The 13,903-nt window shown below is 37.3% G+C and overlaps 2 protein-coding genes across 7 annotated transcripts in view; one reads left to right on the forward strand and one right to left on the reverse strand.

The window, feature by feature from the left end:
• Positions 1-3,881: 3,881 nt before the first annotated feature.
• On the forward strand, positions 3,882-13,623 carry klhl41a (kelch-like family member 41a). Its single transcript, XM_048535192.2, has 6 exons — positions 3,882-5,139; positions 5,461-5,618; positions 6,790-6,897; positions 6,984-7,169; positions 11,903-12,049; positions 12,470-13,623. The coding sequence occupies exons 1-6, from the start codon at positions 4,012-4,014 to the stop codon at positions 12,579-12,581; spliced, it is 1,839 nt and encodes a 612-aa protein (XP_048391149.1). The 5' UTR covers positions 3,882-4,011; the 3' UTR covers positions 12,582-13,623.
• The window catches only part of fastkd1 (FAST kinase domains 1), a 46,549-nt gene continuing 45,893 nt past the window's right edge, over positions 13,248-13,903 (reverse strand). For all 6 annotated transcript variants that reach the window (XM_048535186.2, XM_059647242.1, XM_048535187.2 and 3 more), the window contains one exon: positions 13,248-13,431. In XM_048535186.2, coding sequence (XP_048391143.1) covers positions 13,339-13,431 — 93 coding nt within the window. In that variant the 3' untranslated portion in view covers positions 13,248-13,338. The remainder of the gene's footprint in view (positions 13,432-13,903) is intronic.

Raw genomic sequence — 13,903 nt, forward strand, 5'->3', positions numbered from 1 at the left:
AGAGCATGTGCTGTTTACCACCATACTCTATCCCCTCTCCACTTAAGAGTGCATACCCTAAGCAATCAATTAATTGAAGAAACCTTCCATATTCTGTAAAATAAAATCTTAGAAACATTAAATATTGTTGGATGAGATGTGACTGGGCTTTTATGAGAATGCTAAGTTCATAAAAACTGTTTACGTATCCACGCCAATATTGCATCTATCAGTATGTCATTGTTGCTAAAAAAAAGTTCCTTGTATAAAAAGCATGTGTTAATGTCTCAAATATATTTTGGCAGGATTGTCCTTTGAAAAGGTTCATGCACCTTTGCACTGTTCCAGTGATATGGCATCAGGATTTTCTTTTCAATATTAACAACATGGCAATTAAATTGCATTCTTAAAATAGGCACATCAAAGCCACGTGATTCTCTGGAATTAGTAGATAACAAAGCGTATTTTTCCCCATTTTTAAATAAATGAATAATTTCAGGCCTAATGATTTGATAATACAATTTTTGTGTGGCCTTTTGAGATGAAACTGCAAGGGAAGTTTGTTTTTAATTCACTCGTGGGATGTGAATGTTGCTGATTGGCCAGCATTTATTGCCCGGCCCTTGCTGCTCTTGAAAGGAGTGGCTTGCGAGGCCATTTCAGAGGGTGGTTGAAAGTCAACCACATTGTTGTGGATTTGGAGTCCTATGAAGTCCAGGCTGGTTGAGGATGGCAGATTTCCTTCCCTGAAGGACATTAGTGAATCATGTGGGTTTTTCCGACAATTGACAATGATTTCATGGTCATCAGTTGATTCTTAATTGCACATTTTTTATTTTGAATCCAGATTCCACCATCTGCCATGAGAGGATTTGAACCTGGGTCTCCAGAACATTAGCTGAGTTTCTGGATTAATAATCTCACGATAATATCGTGAGGCTGTCACCCCTCCCCCCCACAATATTATATTAAGATCATTTGCATTGTGGACCTTTTGTTAAGAATTTGAATCCTGAAAGATTTTCAAGTGGAAATGTTCTGAGGCAAGAGGAATAACTAGTGTGGAAATTAGACAAAATATCATAACCAAAAATGCTTTTCCTGGCACAGAATTGGAATGGAATAGAGAGATGTTCAATATGAAGCTTCTCGTGTTAATCCTGATTAGGGATATGGAATGTTGCTATTGATATGAAAAGTTGGAAATACTTTATTTTCCTGAGCACTGATGTACCCTCTGTTGAGAAGCAAAAAACAACATATAAATTAAAATTTCAGATTATAGGTGGTATTTGTAAGTGTCAGTCTTCCTCCATGAATTACCTCCTGCGCACTTAAGATTTCTAAATCCACCCTATCCTAATAAATGCCACTGGTTTATTTACATCTTATGTATCTGCACACTTTTTGTATTTATTAATTTCATATCTGCTGAGACATACGTCAGGCATTTTTTTAATATGACTATGATGTGATTTATCACAACCAGGTTATCTTTAGGTGTTCAATTATCAAATGTAGCATCGTTCAATAATAGTGAGAAAAAACAGTATTTTTTAGTTCAATTCCTTAGTAGCAAGACGCCCTAAGACACCTTAGAGTTCGATTTTCAAACAGAATTTGTTGTTTGAGGTCACTGGGGCACCTTAAGAGATATTAGGATAGATAAAAGAGGTAGGTGATAAACGCCTTGAGGGAATAAAGAGGTTTAAAATTGGCGGAGGTGGAATCTCAAAAGCATGCCGACGATGCAATTGCAGGTACGGTAAATAGTGGAGCAAAGAAAATTGCTAAGTGTAGAGTCAAAATCAGAGGAATGCAGATATCCAAGGTACTTATGCAGTTGAAGCTGCTGTTCCTCTCACTCGCTGGTCACGTCCAGAGCGCTCGTTCGTAGCAAGGATCCACGAAAAAGAACGGGTGAATAGGATTTTCCATGATAAAGATCAAAGAGGAAGTGAGGCGGATCAGAGAGTGGCAGAGGCCAACAGTCTGGTGGGTTGGAGTGAGAGGGCCGGCTAAGGGAGCAGCAGAACGTGAGTGGGATGTTTAGCAAGTCTGAGGTTCATGAAGCAAGACTGGTGATGAGCTGGAAGTAAATAGAATGTGCCACATTTCTTTTACCAACGCAGGATCGTAGTAATGAAAAATATTTTAACAAAAGGGGTATAATTTTTTTTAATGATTGTGAAGGTCCTAAGAAATTAGCTGCAACTTTTACTTTGGCTTTAACGAGAAAGTCTGATTCACTTGTATTAGTTTCATGTAAAAATTGCACGTTTCAAGAATACAACGATAATGTTACGTGAAAAATTTCTGCATTTTGCTGACTATAACCCAAACTCCTGTCACGCAATAAACGAGAGTAGCAAAAGCTGTCTTGACAACATGACAGATCTGATACATTAGATGAAGAGTCGGTTGGAAGAGTGTACAGAAGAACAAGACTAGGCTGAACCATTAATGGAAGGGGAATCATTGATGGTCAATGACTTGGAAAAGAAAATTAATCTTTGAAGCTCATTGTTCAGTACAGAGTACAGCCGCATGTCTGGCGGCATCCGTGGAGAGAGGAACGGTTTAGAGACCAATTCCGAACTCGATTCCGAAGAAGTCATCGGACCTGAAACGTTAAGTCTGATTCACTTTTCACAGATGCTACCAGACCTGCTGAGTTTCTCCAGCATCTGCAGTATTTTCCTATGATATGGAAGATCCAAAGACGACATATTCCATTTGAACTACTGAGTTAATAGCACTTAATAAATTATTCATTTCCATTATTAACAATCTTCTAACTATACCCTTGACCACCAAATTATAAAATATTTACTCTCATAACAGTTATATCATACAGTTGCTAAATTTTAAGGATACTAAGATAATGGTATGCGGGGGAAATGAGTCACATTGAGACAAATGTTCAGTTTATGAATAAGGTTGATCAAATGTTAAATCTAAAAACGGCCGTGAGCCAAAATGATGACCACCTGTTCAGCAGTTGACCTTGTTTGTAAAAGACTCCACTGTGAAAGTTACTTGAGGAAAAACAGGGTAATCATAAGCACAGTTTTCGAGCAATTAATCACGTCTCTTAGGTGGGTTTGGGATTTATAAAAGTTTAAAATATTCCCAAGGTGAGTTCTTAGTTCCAAAATAGGTTGTGGGAAATGATTTTGTTTCCATTTCATGTAAATTCGTCAATTACCTTTTGTTTTTAAGAAATATTTGTGAAGTATAGATATATTTGACAAAGAAATCCATTCTACCCATAATAAAAACGAAATCATACCCTTCAAATGTGCAAATAATATGAAGACGTGTGATTTAAAATGGCAGTATGAGAGATTATATACTGTTGTACTAACTTGTAATGCAGTCATAATTTGACTATAACATTGTGCCATTAAATTTATTTTGAAAATTTTGACATCGATCCTTGGAATTCTTAAAAATAGAATCAGAACCCAAAAAAAACACGTGATTAAATGGTGGAAGCTGAATGAGTGAGTTGCGATTTGAAGAATCTCTTTGAGAATTTAGTGGAAGGGTTGATTCCGTAATTTGTGATATTCATAGCTGTGAGACACACTAGCCATGACGCTGTCTCAATATGATAAAAATAACTAAATGTAATTTCCTTAGTAATCGCTCCCGATAGTGATTGCCTATCCCGTTTAACTCCTAAGCTGGTCACGGTTGTTTCATAAAAATAAAATCCGAAAGAACTGTGGATGCTGTAAATCAGGAACAAAAACTAAGTTGCCGTTCTGAGGAAGGGTCACCCGACCCAAAACGTTAATTTTTTTTTCCTTCACAGTTGTTTCTTTCCGTCTGCAGCAGCTGCCAAATTGCGGTCCACATTCCACACTGGTTAACCTGGATTCCAGCATGTACGGTGTCTCTATATTTAGCCTGTGGAGTTAAATTACAAACTCTTCAAGTGCGGCAAGCCACTGCGTTCTGCCTTTTCAGGCGAACCCGAGTAAAGTGAACGCTACCCGCTCCCTCTGCCTTCGCAGTTTCCTCACCATGGACCCTCGGAAAGAATCAAGGGAAGAATCTCGGCTGTACCAAACCACGCTGCTGCAGGACGGACTGAAAAATTTACTGGATGAAAACAAATTTGTGGATTGTTCCCTGAAGGTGGGAAATAAATTATTTCCCTGCCACCGACTAATCCTGGCAGCTTGCAGCCCTTACTTCCGTGAGTATTTCTTTTCAGATGTAAGTGAGGAAAAGAAACGTGAGGTGGTTTTGGAAGATGTCGATGAAAGTGTCGTGGATATGATCTTGAAGTATCTGTATTCCTCTGAGATAGAACTGACCGATGAGAACGTGCAAAATATTTTTGCTGCGTCCAGCCGCTTTCAGATCCCCTCTGTTTTCACACTCTGTGTCACCTATCTTCAAGAAAAGTTATCTACTAGCAACTGTTTGGCGATATTCAGGCTAGGACTCCTTCTGGACTGTCCCCGGCTTGCTGTTGCTGCCCGTGAATATGCGTCCGCTCGTTTTGAACAAATCTGTAATGATGAAGATTTTATGCAACTGGCTTCTCATGAGCTTATCAGCATCATTGCGAATGACGCTTTAAACGTGGTGAAAGAAGAAACTGTATTTGAAGCTGTAGTAAGATGGGTCCGGAAGGACAAAGAGACCAGGGTCAAAAGTTTAGGAGAAATCTTTGATTGCATTCGTTTTCGTCTCATGACTGAGAAATATATCAAAGACCAGGTCGAAAAAAATGACATTATTAAGTCTAATCCAGATCTATTGAAGAAGGTGCAGGTGATTAAAGATGCTTTTGGAGGAAAACTTCCCAAGCCTGAGGCAGGTAGTAACAAGAGCGCAAAGAAAGGAGAAGGCGGTGAAGATCTAGCTAACGGCGATGTAGGAGACGAAGATCTGCTCCCTGGTTTTCTGAATGACATTCCCAGGCATGGCATGTTCGTCAAGGAAATGATCATGTTAATTAATGACACAGTGGCGGTGGCATATGATCCAAACCTAAATCAATGCTTTCTGGTTGCAGTGGGTGATCAGATCCCCAAAAACCATGTTAGTTTGGTTACAAAGGGAAACCAAATTTTTGTTGTCGGTGGGTTGTACGTGGATGAAGAAGTTAAAGAACAGCCCTACCACTGCTATTTCTATCAGGTACTCGTAGATCTATCGAACTGTGAAATCATATAATATGTTCAGCTTTGTTTCAGAAAACGTGATTGTAATTGTTAATTTAGTTCACCAATTTTCAAAATCATTCCAAGTTTACTTATTTAAAAAATGTAAGCAACTACTTCCATTTCAATGTAGTCTCTTCCCTGCTGTTTAAAAATAGATATTGTGCAAAATATGATAATTTTATGAATTGCGTGCTCCACCTCAAATTCCTATCAAATCTCATCGGATTTCTGAATACGTTTGATATAAATATATCGAGAATCGGTCACAATTAAACTGGCTTTTCCGACGCTTTAGTTTGACAGTATCGCTAGTGAATGGAATGGCTTGCCACCGCTGCCTTCAGCTAGATGCCTCTTCGGTCTGGGAGAAACAGAAAACTTTCTTTATGTGATTGGTGGCAAGGATCTTCCAAACGAGCAGTCATTGGATTCAGTATTTTGCTACGATATGAAGTAAGTAAATCCAGATTATTTGCATGTTAACAAAATGTTATTTTTAAATTATTTTGTAGCAACTTCTAACAAAATGCTGCTCCAAACCAGTATAGTTAATCAGAACCATGCTTTCACAGAAATATTGTACAGTATACCACTCAGTGCCATTACAGTTATAATTTAATACCAACAGTGAGCATATCAAATTCAGTCAGAATACAAGGACTGTCAATGAGATTATAGGTCCCGTCTAAAATAGTTTACCCTCCATTAGCTCATTTAAATAGACCTACCGTCATATTGGTTGAGTCAGTTCTGGGAACAGACTGCAATGGTAACTTGTTGCAAGGATAGTAGGAACTGCCGATGCTGGAGAATCTGAGATAACAAGATGTAGAGCTGGATGAACACAGCAGGCCAAGCAGCATCGCAGCAGGAAAGCTAACGTTTCGGGTCGAGACCCTAAGGTCTCCGCTTTCCTGCTCCTCTGATGCTGCTTGGCCTGCTGCGTTCATCCAGCTCTACACCGTGTTATCTCAGTATTGTAACTTGTATGTCATGTGACATTCACAAAGCATGATTAGAATCAGAATAGGAAAATTCGTCAGATAATGATGACCCAATATCATCTCTGTTGTTCAGTTTTTGAACAAGACACTTAGATCCCCTGTGTCCAATGTTCATTGTTTTATTAGACTTGCACATTAGAGTTTAGCTTTGAGTTCAGGTGAGTTTTCAACGAATGTAGTGTCGAAAGATTTCACGTTATTTAATTTCAATTCCAATATTGGGAAAGCCAGAGACAAGTTGCTCCAAGTTTTCATTTTCCACCACTCAGGACAATTGTATGAATGCTTCCTCTCCACAAATGCTGCAAGAACCTGCTGTGCATTTCCAAAAAAAAATCTGATTTTATGTATACACGTTGCTCAATTGTATGCAGAATGTCTTTTCAATTGACAGCAATATTATTGTCAGTGATAAATGACACTTGTACGGCCCTTGTATTTATGGCACTGTGAAATGGCTTGTTTAGGCTATTTTAAAACTTAAAGGTGTCGTTCCACTATTATTTGAGGCAATCACCTTCTGCAATTTTCAGCATATTCATGAACAAAAACGTAATTTTTAAAACAGGTAAACATTGAAGAATGATGAATACAATTTAAAAAAATGCATTTTTTTTCAGCAAACTAAAATGGAATGAATCCAAAGCATTCCCGTTTAAGATTTATGGCCACTCTGTGGTTTCACATAATGGATTAATCTATGTTATTGGCGGGAAGACTGATGACGCGTAAGTAATTCATACATTTCCTATATTATGCATTAGTTCTAGACTGTCATGACTGATTTACTCAATCATTTTTAATTTAACCACAGCAAATGCATCAACAAATTGTTTGTCTACAATCCCAAAAAATCTGAGTGGAGGGAACTGCGAGCTATGAAGACAGCACGTGCCATGTTTGGAGCTGCTCTCCATCAAAACAGAATCTGGGTTGTTGGAGGAGTCACTGATGACGGCCTGGCAGCTGCAGTTGAAGCATATGACATAATGAATAATAAGTGAGTATAATCAAACAGAATATCAAACATACTGGAAATGTGATTTTGTTAACATTTAAGAAAGTTAAGTTGCTGGAATCTGCAATTATGAGTGAAAGACGAGAAGCACAGTATTAAATTGATAAAAAAAAAATTGTTGATGTCCATATATTTCTTCACATAGAGTGATCAATACATCAGTTGATTCCCAGGAAGAGTAGTGGAGGCAAAGTAATTGTACAATATTTTCAGAAATATTTGGATGCTGCAATGGTGGGACTGTAGGATCATTCCACAGAGGTTGTTAACTTCATTATGAATTTTTGTACCAGAGACTAGGATTATGACATAGCACTGAGAAAGATTTTCCATTTGTTGAGGTCAAATAGATGAGATTGAAATACTAAGCTTAGCAAATAGAGGAACAGAAAGGCATAAATAGGATCATATACACTTAAATTTGTCTTGATCTTGCCATGTAATGTCACAAGAATCCTTCACAACTGACATTACAGTCTTGGATACAATAATTAAAATATGAAGACCTCGATAACAGAGTGGTAGGGGCTGATAGTTGGCAATTAATATTGGTGTCACACAAATGCCAAGCAATGAATGTCTCCAACAAGAGGGACTTTAATTTTTTTCACCTTTTATGTTTAATGACATGCCATTGTTAAACCGCCCACTTTCAACATCCAGATAAGCATTGACTAAAATCTTCAGCAAACCAGTGATATAAATACTGGGATCAAAAAGGCAGATCAGAGTCTGTGAATTTTGTGGCAGGTAACTCACCTCCTTACTTCCTAATGTCTGTTCATCATGTGTAAAGCACAAATCAGATGTGTTACAGAATATGTGATGGAATGCTTTCCACTTGCTGGGATGAGTATAACTCCAACAACATTCACGAAACTTATGACATTGAAGACAAACCAGTCCAGGGGATTGGCACTCAATTTACCATTTTAAGCATTCCCTACTTCCATCACCACTGCACAGCAGCAGCAGTATGTACCATCTACAAGGTGCAGCATCTACACTGCACCACCTCACCAAGACTTCAATGACAACACCTTTGTGACCTCTACTACCTAGAAATTCAAGGGCCGCATATGCAGGGGAACATCCAAGTGTCCCCCTTTAAGCTTCAAACTATCCAGACTTGGGACTAAAATGCCATTCCTTCATTGTTGCTGGGTCAAAAACCTGAAATTCCCTTTATAACAGCACTGTGGAGGTAGCTACACCATATGGACAGATGCTGTTCAAAAGATGGTTCCATAGTATCTTTAAAGGGCAATCAAGGATGGGCAATAAATGCTGGCATTGCCACAACTCAAGAGCAAATAAATTAAAATCACTTAAAGGCATCTTAGCCATGAGGAGCAACATTTCATCAATAAAAATCCAGAAATTGCAGTAGAAGGATTTCCCACTCCTCTACAGGGAGGACCTGAAAGATGGCAATCTTTCAGAATCACTCGAATTCATGAACTTGCATTTATTTTTGTTACTTGCGATAAAGACCCTTGAAGGAGGTGGGCTTTGTTAAATCAGGTGGAACTGAGTATTTGACAATAGGCTAAAAGTCATAATTCATAAACCTCCGGCCTTGCAAAATTTTATACATTTTGTATTTGTGGAATGGTAGGTTTCTCTAGAAAAGGAGCTGGAATTGGCCATTGGCCCTTTGCATCTGTTGTGCCATTCAATAAAATCTTTGCTGATCCTCTACCCCAATTTGACATTCCCTCACTATTTCCTTGTCTCTTAATTTCCATATGACCCAAAAGTCCAGCTAACACCATACTGAATATACTCAATGACTAAGCACTCAAAACACTCCAGGATACAGAATTCCAAAGATTCACAACCCTACAAGTAAGAAAATTCCCATCTCAATCCTAAATGGCCAAATCATTCTGATACAGAAACTGTGTTCTAGATTACTCATTTAGGAAAACATTTTCAAAGTATCCACCCTGTTAAGACGCTTTAGAATTCTACATGTTCCAGATAGACTACCTCTCTTTCTAAATTCAAGAGAATATAAGGCCTAGTTTACTCAATCTCTATTCATCGTATTATTCACTCATCCCAGAAATCATGCCAGCAAATCTGTGTTGCATTTCTTCTACAATAAGTACGCTTTTACTTGGATTTGGAAACTAAAACTCCATATACAGTACTCCTGGTGTGGTTTGACTAGTGATATGTATCCCTATCCTGAGACTCCAATTCCTTTGTAATAAAACCAACATTACATTTGCCTTCCTTATAGCTTGTTGTACCTGAGTGTTAACTTTGTGATTTATGTAGAAGAGCATCCAAGTCTCGTTGAATCATAGAGTAAAAGAAGAGACACTTTGGCCCAACAAATTTGTAGTGTCAAAACTACTTTAAATTCACATTAGTCTTCCATTCCAATGCTTGGCCCATAGTCTTGAATGATATTCCAAGTGCGCATCCAAGTACTTCTTTAAAGTTTAATGAGGTTTTCTGTCTCAACTCCCCTCCCAGGCAGAGCATTTGATTCTAACCACCCTCTGAATGAAAATGGATTTTTGCAAAACCCTCCAAATCTCCCATCTTTCAACATAAAAATTAACCTCCCTTGTTATTTGCCCTTCAACCAAGGAGAACAGCTGTTTTCTGTCCCCCCTGTCCATACCCCTCATACACTTCACACTAGTTCTCTCTCAGCCTACTCTGCTCTAAAGACAACAACCCAAACTTATCCAGCTTTTCTTCAGAGCCAAACTGTTCCATCCCAGGCAACATTTTAGTGGATCTGCTCTGCATCTCTCTAGTGCAGTCACATTGACATGGTTCATCGAGGCCTCATAATGGTTAGGACATTGGGGGTGGAGGTGAGACAGCACTGAAGAGTGGTGACTTTCATTCCAGTGGTGAAGACTTTTTCTTTATTTCTTAATTACTCTGCCTTTATATTCTATGTTTTGTTTTCTTCTGGTGTTTTGAGATGGCACCAGAGAGTGGTGACACCATACAACATTTTTCACTATTTTGTAACAAAATGCATGTGATAAAAATAAAACAAAATCAAACATAACTTCCCTGCTCTTATAGTCTATGCCATGACTAACAAAGGCAAGTGGCCCATATGCCTTCTTAACTTATCCATTCAAAACATTTTCTTACCAAAAATATTTGATTTCACACTTCACCACAGTGTATTCAATCTACCAGGTTCTTGTCCATCACTCATGTCTATAAGCCCTCAGCAGTCTCTTTACACTTGCCTCAGAACTCACTTAATTGTGTGTCAACATCAACATGGATACTTGTATTACAACAAAAACTAGTTTGTGTCAGAATCAAATTAATGTCAGCAGTAGTAAAATCTATGCCAAAGAGTGCTGTCTTTCAGTGGGCAGCATTCTTCAATGCCAATGGTGAGCACCATCTTTACACCTTTGATCACAACTTTTGGGCCTTTGTTAGATACCACATTTATGCCAACAACATTCAATGCTGTGCTTGTCCTGATTCCACCAAATCCTGTTGGCATCACTCCTGTGCGCACTAATCAGCACTGGCACTCAGTTGGATAATGCCTCTACTTTAAAACAAATTGCCACTTATTTAGAATCTCTCCATATTCTCACCTCTCCCAATCCCGGACCACCTCTAGCTCTAAAACCTTTTGCAATCTTTCAATTCTGATCTCTTGCATATTCCATCTTTTAAATTACTCCTGTTATTTAGTGTCATCACTTGTCCTGCTGCTAAGCTCTGGGATGCTCATCCTGAACCTCACTGTCTTTCTCCTCCTTAAAAGCTATCTATACGATCAAGCTTTTGGTCACCTATCAGGATACCTATTCATAAGGCTCCATTTCAAATCTATCATTAACCTTTCTAATGTGTTATCAATGAAAATTGTTATTGGCATTACTGTTGCTGCCATCTCCATAGGCAAAGGTTCAGAGAAATATACGTCTGCATGTATTATTTCAGAAACCTAAGTAAGTGTGTTTAAAAAAAACATTCATAGCAATTATTGCTTAATCTCTATTGCTCTTGAGGTGGTGGTAATGAGCTGCCTTCTTGAACTACTACAGTCCACCTGATGTTGGTAGACCCAAAATGCCTTTAGGGAGGGAGTTCCAGCATTTAATTCAGCAACAGTGAAGAAATGGCAAATATTCCAAGTCAAGATGGTGAGTGGCTTGGAGGACAACTTGCAGACAGTGGGTGTTCCCATGTATCTGCTGCGGTTGTCTACTGGATGGTGGTAGGCATGGGTTTGGAAGGTGCTGAATTTCAGCAGCCCATCTTGTAGATGGTATACACTGCTGCTACCCAGCATCAGTGTTGGAGAGAATCTTGTCAGATTATACCCATTCAGGTAACTGAGAATTATTCATCACACTCCTGACTTGTACCAAAATTGCTAATAAAATGTTGATAAAACTGTGTAACAATCTGAATGCAGAATAATTCTTACATACTAAACACAGGAAGTTTGATATTTCATCACAAATAATGTTTGTTTACAAAACAATGCAGTGGTGCAACTTTACAACCTGTGCACTTCTATTGGTAGATTATTTGAATAAATAGCAAAATATAAATAGTCTTCACAAATTAATGCAATTTTCATATGTACCTAAAAAAACTTCACAACTTGTATTCATAGACTAGCTAAAAGTCATTTGTGGAAAATGAATATATGTTTATTTACTGTTGAAATGTATTATGCTATTCTTGTTTGACTGTCACAGATGGGAAGTAATGCCTGAATTCCCACAAGAGAGAAGCTCCATAAACGTCATCAATATGGCTGGATCACTTTACGCCATTGGAGGTTTTGCTATGATTCAGTTAGAAAACAAAGAATTTGCTCCCTCAGAATTTGCTGATGTGTGGAAGTAAGTCTGAATGCTCGGAGTACCTGTTAACTTTGGAAAATAATTGCAATTACTGGGAAAAACTGTTCAGGAATGATAGTTTACAAATCTCCACAATTATCTGTTCAAATTACATGCCAAATGTAATTCATTAATCCATTCCTATTATTACTGCCCATTGAGTTAAAGCACCCCACATTTCACTTCAGCTCTTAAGAAGAGTCATCCAGACTCAAAATATTAGCTTACTCCATCTCCATGGATGTTGTCTGACCGGCTGTGATCACCAGCCTTTGTTGTTTTTCAGTCAAAACGAACTAAATATTTGCATATTTATAGATCTTGTACACTTAGCTAAATACTTACCTAAATTTTACATTAACATTATGCAAAAACTAAGTTTTTGGAAGTACTAAGATACATTTCGTACTTTTCCTTTAGATATGAAGATGACAAAAAGGAATGGAGTGGTCTGGTGAAGGAAATTAATTATGCAACAGGAGCCACATGTCTTGCTGTAACCCTCAACATGTTCAGGCTTACCAAATTGTAATTAGTTCTAGCGTAATTAATATTGCTGCTAAACAAAAGACAAATATAACTGGTATGTGGTACCAACTGGAATTATTACTATTAAATGAGTCAGTCAGAGTTCATTATAATGAGTTTATACAATACTGCTTTGTACTCGGTGGTCAAGATGATATCAGATATACACTGAAGAGGTACAGAACATATGCATGCTGTAGAAGCTGAAAGCACATAAAATGCTAAGATTTTTTGCAATGCAATACAATGAGCTGAGTAATTAACTATTAGTATTAACTTAAAAATAGAAAATTCAACCCATTCTCTCATTTTGCTTATTAGTTTCATCAGCCTTGACATTGCTTAAAATATAAAATTCAGAGATTCAAAAGGTTTCTCTTAAAAAAAAATTACTACATTTTCTCCTATTATTTGAGAATTCCCTTGATTAAAGTCTATGTTCTTTAAAAAAATAATTACCCTCCAGTACATTATTCTAACACTTTACAGAAATTTCACATGAGATATTTCATATTCAGTATGGTAAACCTCTAATCTTGGTGCTTTGCACTAATGTAGGATACATTCCTTAAATATTATCCTTACTTGTGGTACTTTTTTAAAATACTGGTTTTGAATTTCTAATTTTTTGACAGTTGAATTGGGATTTAGAAATAGTAAAAATTAACAACACAAGAACAAATCTGCTTTATTACAATATTCAATACATTTCCACAGCTGATCTTTCAATAACCATTTTTGTTAAAATTTAGTTCATGACTTCAAGATTCTTTTGTAAATATCTTTTGTTTGAGATATTCTACCCATGCATCCTTTGTGGATAATTCCATGGAATTCCATTGAAAATGGGGGATCTATAAAGAGATTCAAAAAAGGCAAAATTTGTGAGGTTGCACTGCAAGAAATAAAAGTACAAACTACAGCAATATTTAAAAAAAAAGGATCATTTGAAATTGAGAAGTTAGAGGACAACTTTGTTTTTATCATTTATTGGTGAAGCTTTGTTTCAGATTTTAAATAAAAAGCAATACATTTCAAAACAAAAAGCAATGAGTGATATTACTGCGTCGCCAGTTATCAATGCATAACATGAGTGATAGCATTTATTACATTTAGTAAATGAAAATTAAATATTTGAGAGTTATGATAACTTCATTACAGTAGAAGAAAATTTTAAAGTCCTTAGAAACATAACTGGTCATAGCACAGGATCTCACATGGCTAATTAAAAAAAGCGAATGGGAAACAAAATGGTTAATGCACAATGGTCTGGATTTTTCCCAATCTAGCAGAAATCCTGACATTACAGCTGATGGATATACACCT

The sequence above is a fragment of the Stegostoma tigrinum genome, chromosome 7, assembly GCF_030684315.1.
Source record: "Stegostoma tigrinum isolate sSteTig4 chromosome 7, sSteTig4.hap1, whole genome shotgun sequence".
Taxonomy (NCBI): Eukaryota; Metazoa; Chordata; class Chondrichthyes; order Orectolobiformes; family Stegostomatidae; genus Stegostoma; species Stegostoma tigrinum.